The sequence below is a fragment of the Salvia splendens genome, chromosome 16 (assembly GCF_004379255.2).
Source record: "Salvia splendens isolate huo1 chromosome 16, SspV2, whole genome shotgun sequence".
Lineage (NCBI taxonomy): Eukaryota > Viridiplantae > Streptophyta > Magnoliopsida > Lamiales > Lamiaceae > Salvia > Salvia splendens.
The window spans coordinates 4,624,054-4,632,569 of NC_056047.1; the positions used below are offsets into that span (position 1 = coordinate 4,624,054).

At 33.6% G+C, this 8,516-nt stretch overlaps 2 protein-coding genes across 2 annotated transcripts; both read right to left on the reverse strand.

Annotated features, from left to right (window-relative positions):
* Window positions 1-376: 376 nt before the first annotated feature.
* Window positions 377-1,990, reverse strand: LOC121769714 (lamin-like protein). The gene is made up of 2 exons (XM_042166452.1): window positions 1,724-1,990; window positions 377-988 (listed from the first exon to the last, which is right to left on the reverse strand). Exons 1-2 carry the CDS (start codon window positions 1,896-1,898, stop codon window positions 645-647), a joined length of 519 nt encoding a protein of 172 aa, XP_042022386.1. The 5' UTR covers window positions 1,899-1,990; the 3' UTR covers window positions 377-644.
* Window positions 1,991-4,786: 2,796 nt separating this feature from the next.
* LOC121769754 (chorismate mutase 1, chloroplastic-like) lies at window positions 4,787-7,434 on the reverse strand. Its single transcript, XM_042166507.1, has 6 exons — window positions 6,977-7,434; window positions 6,234-6,462; window positions 6,065-6,151; window positions 5,632-5,775; window positions 5,252-5,344; window positions 4,787-5,173 (listed from the first exon to the last, which is right to left on the reverse strand). Exons 1-6 carry the CDS (start codon window positions 7,156-7,158, stop codon window positions 4,931-4,933), a joined length of 978 nt encoding a protein of 325 aa, XP_042022441.1. The 5' UTR covers window positions 7,159-7,434; the 3' UTR covers window positions 4,787-4,930.
* Between the last annotated feature and the right edge of the window lie 1,082 nt (window positions 7,435-8,516).

Here is an 8,516-nt window from a genome sequence, read left to right on the forward strand (position 1 = left end):
GCGATGTTTTTTTAATTTAAATATAAATGACTAAATTGTCAAGCAATAATAAAACAACACATATATATTTGTCATATTATTAATAGAATATTGATGTGTATTAGAAATGAGTCACTCATCCCTTAAAAGACCTTATAAGGGGGAGGGTTATCCACACTTATATAAATTAAATGGGATCTTCACCAAGTCGATGTGGGACAGAATTTAGAGGATTTAACAATGTGATAATATCATATTTGGTAAATTTAACATAAAATCAATGGATTTCAAAAATGCAATAAGTTAGCATATTTAATCTATCTCTCCACAAAATGTCAAAAATAGACAAAACGCATAATCTTTGGTGGATAAATAATGAAGGAATCAAAAACACAAATTATGGAAAAATACAAGCACATTTGAAGTCCCCAAAACAGAGATTTAGCTTTCAAAGTTGTTGAACAAACTAATAGCTTTCAACACTTTCTACACACCTCATCAATCTTGATATGATTATGAACTCATGAGTTCAAATTTGGTGGATAAATAATGAAGGATAAGAAAAGAAAGGAAAAAAGCTAACAAAACAATGCAACAAACTCAATAATTCTTCACAATTTGGGTTAAATAAGTGCACCAATGACAGATCCAGCTCAAGAAAGCATCTACAAGAGCATCAGAAGTGAATCCCAGGCAGCTGCAGCAGCGAAAACGGCCGGGATGAAAACCGAGCTTCTGAGAGCGGATGGCAAGCTAAGCGGAGAATTGCTCTTAACTGCGGAGACTGCTGGCGGGGGAGCACCTTTCTCGACATGGATGGCAACCTTCATGCCCCCGTAGCAGTACCCCTTCCCACTGACAAAGTAGAACGTCTTGGTCACGTTGAGAGGGACGACGTCCCTCCCTGCACCGGTGGTCCAGTTGTGGAGTGGGTGGTCGGTGTTGCAGCTCTCGTAATCGGTCTTGTTCACCTCAAGAATATTCATTTGGTTCCTGTCGTATACAAAGACTGCAAATGGAGACAACCTAATGTTTAGACAAGCAAGTGGTTGGTAATAATTCAAATTAAAACAAGGCCTAACAAGGGAATAATTGATGTAAGGTGCTATGTTCATAGAGTTGAAGGCATGCTTGTGTTGTGCAATGATTTTGTGGCCAACTAACTGTCTTTATCAATTACACTTTTCCTATTTAAGGGAAAAGCTACCACAATGAATAGACATGAAATGAAATTAAAGATGAATCATAGCTTCATTTTAATAAGAAACATCAATTCACCACTCTTTCCTATTACTTCAATCCAAATGCTGAATTCTTGATGATATCTCCAATACTCACAAATCCAAATTCTGAATTCTTGATTTTCACAGTTTCACCAGTTTAAATAATCTACAAAGTTGAGATAAAAACAAGTAGTTTCAAGAGCTAAACACCAAATCAACCGATAACTAATAGTACAAGCTCATCAATCCTAATTCCTAAGTATAATTAACTACTAACAAGCAATAAAAACTCAATCTTGGGCAACTAAGATGCAAGAACTAAACAATGCAGATTCTCTTAGCAACAACCTTTGTTTAACGGAGGGAGACAAAATTCAATCGCAAATCTAAGGATAAATGAACAACTACAAAGTGAGCCAAAAACAACAGATCTAAGACCAAGCAAGTAACAAATGCAACTCAAATTTTCAGAATGATTGAAAAAAGGCAGATCTGAAAGGGAAGAGGAAAAGAGATCATACAGAGCCAATCATCATGGTAGAACTTCTTATCCTGAGCCCAAATCGTGTAATTGACACCTTGGGTCCAGCCCTTGTTGCCGCCAACTGTGTAACGCACCGCCGCCGCCTCCGGCAGCAATGACGCCGCAAACAAGAGCGCCATCGCCGCCAGCAGAAGTCCCCTGTTTAGTCCCATTTTGTTTCTCACTTTCCCCAACGGAAAAGAGCAGCTTTTTACTCTCACTCTCACACTCACACTCAGAATCTCTCTCTAGGACTAGAAGCGAGGAGAAGTACACGGGATGTAGCACTTATAATGAGCCGTGTGGGGACGACTGCAGATCTCTATTTTTTAGTCAATTTTTTTTAGATTCTAGTAATAAATAATTAGTCAAGATTATTTTGTAAACTTTGGGAGACGATTGTGCTTCTTACCATTTTTAATTAAAAATAGTGAATTATAGAAATATTATATTTTAATGTGACAGGTGGAATTGAATTATAATTCTCAATCTCTTTATTCCGCATTTTGAATTTTATATTTTAGTAAATAATTGAAATTTCAAATAATTATAAATTAAACCCATTTAATGCGTATATCCATAACACAAACATATATACACTACACCCACTATATTGCACACGCATTGCAAATACATTGCACACATAATACACAAATTGCACATTACATGTGTATGTGTATGTGCGTGTAATGTGTGTACAAATTTTTTAAGACAATGCTAGTTTTCTAAGATGTAATTATGTACATTTAAAGAATAATCACATAGACTAAAAATAAACATGAATATGAATCAGTGAAAAGTAAATACATGAATCCTAGCAAATGCCGAACACATTAAAAAAATGGAGACTTTATTTTAAAGCGAATAGTAAAAATTTTCAAAATAAAAGTTGAGGAGTAAAATAATCTAGCATTAATTAATGATGGTGGATTATAATTAGATAATAGTGTTCTATATTTGCTGCAGTCCAGAATACAAAAGCAGGAAAAGCAATTAATGCATAATTAGGAGTAATTAAAATGAAGATATTTTAATAACAATATCTAAAAGAGTGATGATAAATAACTAAATTTTGTACAATCAAATAAGATTATATTAGTAATTTGATAATATTCATGAAACATATATACACCCAAAATCAGCAGCAACTGTCATGTTGATTAAGATTCATATTCTTAAACATTAATTGTCAATTTTTAACTGGTTGGCAACAGCTATGCCATTAATGATTGCGTGTCCATGTTTATTGCCAAATCAATTACTCCAAATTTTTCCCTTAAAAAAATCATTCTAAAAATCCCCATAAAAAATTACTTCAACATTTCAAGAAATAAAGTTTACATGAACATGAGTTTTTAAAGCGAAATAAAATCCGACACTTGATTCGTGTATACGTAACGTTCTATCATCATTATTTCATTCACTAAATAAATCAAATATGCTTTTTTTCGAAAAGAGATATAATAGCTAAGTCAAAAGAACTATAATGGTAAAAAAAATTTATGTATAATTGGCCGAATTCAAGCTTCATATCCAGTTCATAATTTTTTAAATTATTTTTATTCAAAACTCCCCCTCATAAATTTTTACTATATTACAAACTATCCTTATTAGAAAATCAACTTTCCAATAAAATAATAAAAAAAACTCAATAGTATATTAAACAAAAGTCAGAAAACATGATCAATCATCCTTGCTTCAAGCCTTAATTTGTGAGAGAGATTCTTTATTTGCTGTTTGCAATAAGGTTATTCGTTTTCCCAACGTCCAATACTAAAATAAGACATTTTGCCCTTCAATAAATCAACATTTCATAGAACAAATGATTGATTAGCATTTCATTTTTCATCATTCCATAAATAAATGAAACATTCTCGAAATAAAATACAGAAATAAAAATATGTATATGAAGTATTTGTTTTCCGTTCTTTTAAACTCCTTACGTTCCACAAGAATATACATTCTTTCTTTTTTACACCGTCCCATAAACATATGTACTTTCTAAATTTGAAAACTCTTTTATCGTGAGAATCATTCTCGACTAACAATACTTTAATTATTTTTTCTTTGTATTTCTTTCTTACTTTACCTATTGTGCGTTAAAACTCGTACATATCGAAAAGTGTATATTCTTGTGAGACGGAGGGAGTATCTTTTTTTATTTGATTTTTATATAACTAAATATCATTGAAGCTATCATGGGAAATTTTAAATAAAATTGTAGTAAATCATTTATAGCAATAAAAATCTTATCTCAAGTTGGAAATTACTAGAGACCAGGGGCGGAAGCAGGGTTTTATTTTGCAGGGAGTATAAAAAATCAAATTTAATTATCTTCTTCCTTTAAAATTCATTAGTCATTATTTCACTATTATCTTCTTTATTATCTCTGTAATTTCTTTTCATCCCTTCCTCGCCCTCTTATAATTACGCAGGGTTGAAGTTCGGTGGCTACTGTCGAAGATTCGATCAATTTTGACAATTAAAAATAAAACATGATAGAAGGCCTGTAAAATCAAGTGGTTTACCAAATATGGAAATGAGTACTTTGTGTACTGCAATTTGATAGAAAAATACTGCAATTTGATAGAAAAATACAAAGGTGACAAGGATGGGTTAGCGGTCCAGATTTGATGTTTATCTGCTACATACAAATTTTGTCAACTTAATTACCTAACCACATGCATTTCAAATTTCATTTATTTACATAATCACATTTACCTTAATATAGAAAGTAAGATCTGAATACACAGAGCCTAATATTTGTTGAGTAAATTACGTTGAATAGGCTATTATATGACAGCATCAGTTATGCTTATAATAATTCCCTTTGTTTTCCATTTTCGAGTATTTCAAATATATAGGCGTCATTTTCTTAAGGAATAATATTTTTAAAATCATCAAAATAAATATGGGCATATTAGGAAATTTCTTCGTAAAATTATATTGCTACTTTTTTTAAAAATCCAAATTAACTTGTTACTCCTTCCATATAAATATCTCATTTTGACATTTCAAACTTCTGAAGCGTAATATGAGAACTGCAACATAAGCATGAGACTGGAACACGAAAATTTTAAATATTACAAAATACAAATTGACAGTTCAGAATGAAAAGTTGTTCAGCATTGAGCTGCTACTCACGGGAGCAGTAAATATGGACATATTCAGTTCCCCCCTTCTTGTTACTCTCCTCGTTTTCGACTTAGTCAAGTCTTCTCAACAGATACTCAACCTGAACTTGCTTTGTCAATGGCATGATCCAGTCCCAGTAAAGATCAGCAACTATGCTTGGTTTGATTCTGTAGACTGGCTCAGTGTTGCCTTCGTCTTCGTCTCCAGGGAGAGTCACTTCCTCCCCGTATTTGCGGGTCTTCACCTCAACTCTTTCCCTGATAGCCTGTTCGACTTCTGGGTATGTCAGCAATGCCATTAGTCCATCTCTGTCCTGCATTGTCAAGAAAACATTTTTAAAAAGCAGCACAATGAGGCTCTGGTTTACCATGAGGAGATGATGCCAACTTACTTGTGCTTTAATGGCAGCTCCGTAGGTATCAGGGGATTTCCGAAATTTAGCTTCAGCTACAAATTTACCATAGTGAACTCTCTTTGACAGGACCTACAATGGGAAGAGTAAGATAGATTGAGATATGGTTGTCATGAAGGATATGCATTCATGTTCTTCATATTCAGAAAACAAACTCCTGCACATCATAAATGTGTTTTGGAGAAAAGCAGCACAAGTGAAATATGTCAATCATTAATATAAAGCAAACTGCGGTCATTCAACATGAGTTGTGTAATTAAATGTGCAAAAATTCTGAACTAGGTTGTGTATTAACATGCATTTCATTTACTTATAATAGTATAATCTTTTCCAGTAGCAAAGATGATCAGAATACATACCTGCAAACATATAGTGTCGCAAGTAGCAGATGATCCACAGTTACCATCACCACCTTCTCTAACTAATCGAGGGAGGAGATTGTTGAAATACATGTCCCATATTTGACTGTTGATATTGATCGAGTCTGCTGCAGGATGGAGAATCTGTGTTAGTTTAAAAACGTACTCAATTTAGCCTATAAGAGTCAAGTTTATCATATAGCACAAGCCCTATTCAAAATAACACGAAGAATGTATTGACAAATTGTCATCAAGGAGCTCGATCCATGGATTTTGAGTAGAGCATCATTCATGCTTAGGTCCTCGTCTGATTATATATTCTAAAACTTGACAAGAATAAAGTGTTCCACACAATAAACTCCATGATCTTCGATTGGTTAGAATATAGTGGATTTAATAGTGCTAATGGACAACGAGTCACTTATTACTTTACCCGTGGATACTCAAGCGGAGGGAACACTGGCTCCTGAACAACATCAGGGAAGAAAGGATGCTCATCAGGACTCTTGTATCTTCCAACCTAGATTAAAAAAAAAACAACAAAAAACGAATAAGCTAGAATATCGAAAGATTCTAAAAGGCTTGGATGTTGTTCGACATACTGCTGTGTGAAGCTTTTCAGTTTCTTTGATCATGTACTCGAGCAAAGAGCCAGTATATCCTTTCACGGGAAAAGCATTAGGATCATATGTGTCTGCATTGTAACAAAGCTGAGCTCTCTCCAAAAGAGCAAAGATAATGCTGTCCTCTTGCCTTATCAATGAGTTTCTGATCCCCTCGAGGGTATAGGTCTCACTCTCATCCATCCTATGTCTCGATTCCACAGAGAATCTATTCAACAGCAGCTCATAAAAATGAGTTGTTCAGTAGTAATATGAGGTGATTAAGATAACACAGTTGGAAAATGGCTTCAACATGAGGTATCAAATGAAACAGTAACCACAGATAGAAGTTACAAAGAACAGAAACACCATCAATATATGTGAAACAGATATATCTCTATGTTTGATAACACGGTTCCAGAAACAAACAACCAGAGGTTGTTCATTGCAGCAAGATTCAATGCTAAAACTACATAACAGAGAAATCAATTGAAATCTGAAAAGGCGAACTCTGTATACGCTACTTTTGAAAGGTCAAAATTTCAATGTAAATAGTGAAGTTCGATTTCATCAGAATTCTCCGAGATAAGTCAGAATGCAGAATCACACATTGCAGCATCGCAAATTGCATCATAAAACACACACGAATCCGGAATTACAACCAGGAAGCACAAGGTGAAATGCATACATTCAAAAGGGGGAAAAATAATTTCATAAAACGAAATACACAATTGAAATTATACCCCAGAGTAGCTCCCGTGGAAGCTCGAATTCTTATAGCGCCGATACTCAAACTCCTCGATTTCTGAAATCGCACGGCGCAATTTCTGCCCAATTTTTCCACGGCGAAACGGTGCGATGGCCTGGAAATGCAGGGGCCGGCGACAACGGTGGAGGAAGCAGCTCTCAACATCTTTGCCTCCATCTCCAAAAGTCACAGGAAAAGGTTGGCGAGAAACGGAAGGATTGTTTGAGGAATAAAAGCAGTGAAATGCAGGAACGAAGCTGGGTGTTTGGAGAAGAAGAAATCAAGAGGTATATATAGAGGAAATTCGGAGAGGAAATTGAAAGCTGAATGACGTCTGATCTCTTTGTTTGTGTGTAGGTAGTTGGTTTTGCTTCTCAGAGTTGAAGTAGTTGAGTTAGAGAGAGAGAGGAGAGAGAGAGATAGGTAGAAAAGTAGAACTGTAGAAGAAAGTGAAACGCCATTTTTACTACCTTTGTTTTAGGTTTATGTTTTCTTTCCAAAGAATTTAGGTTTATGTTTTCTTTCCAAAGAGGATTAATTTATCCATTAACTTTATGATCCAATTTATTAGATGGAATTAATTGAATTTTTTTTGACTTGTCTCTCTATTTTATAGTAGTAGACGAATAAATTGAATTTTTTTAGTGTATGGAGTACTAATTAAGACTAGTTTCTCTATTTTATAGTAGTAGATAAATAAATAGAAATTCGATATAGTGAATACTAATTTGAACATTAATTATTCTAATACTGGGCTTGTCTACGTACACGCTTCATCGTTTCTCTTATTTTTAAGTGATGGTCCATGAGACGTATATTGCAGTAAGATCTGTTCATCCGTTGCCAACAGCGCTGCCTCTGCGGGGCTCATGAGGCGTACATGCATATACTGTGGGTGGCATTAACTTTTTTTAAAGTCAATACATTGCGTAGTACATGCAAAAATTATTATAGAAAATACAAAAGATATTTTTTATGGAATACCAATGCAAATAGTTGTGAAGGGATGAAATATATTATTATTGAATAAAAAGAAAAATCTTAAAATAAAAAATTTGTATCAACATCCAAAGATATTTGGGGTGAGAAATTCATTTGAACTATATGGAGACATAAGTATAAATGTGTAATAGAAATTGAAATTTTGGAGTTGCATTATTCAATAATGATATCTTAACATTATAAGTTTAAATCTTAAGTTTGATAGTCTTTTTTATGGATTCAATGCATTTTTTCTTGTGAGTAAAAAGTTTAGTGATGCCGCAATTTCGGCATGTACTCAGAAAACATGTTGCGCGTTATCTTTATTCGCCCACAGTATATAATGTGAGTAAAGAGATTATATTTTTTTAGAAAAGTCAAGAAAGATAATAGTGGAAAATTTTATTTGAGAAAATATAGAGGATAGTATTTTATTTTATGGAATACCATGCAAATGATTGTGAACATAAGTAATATTATTGTTGAATAAAAAAATCTTAAATAAAATTTTATATCAAAGTCCAAAGATAATTGGGATGAGAATTTCAATTGAA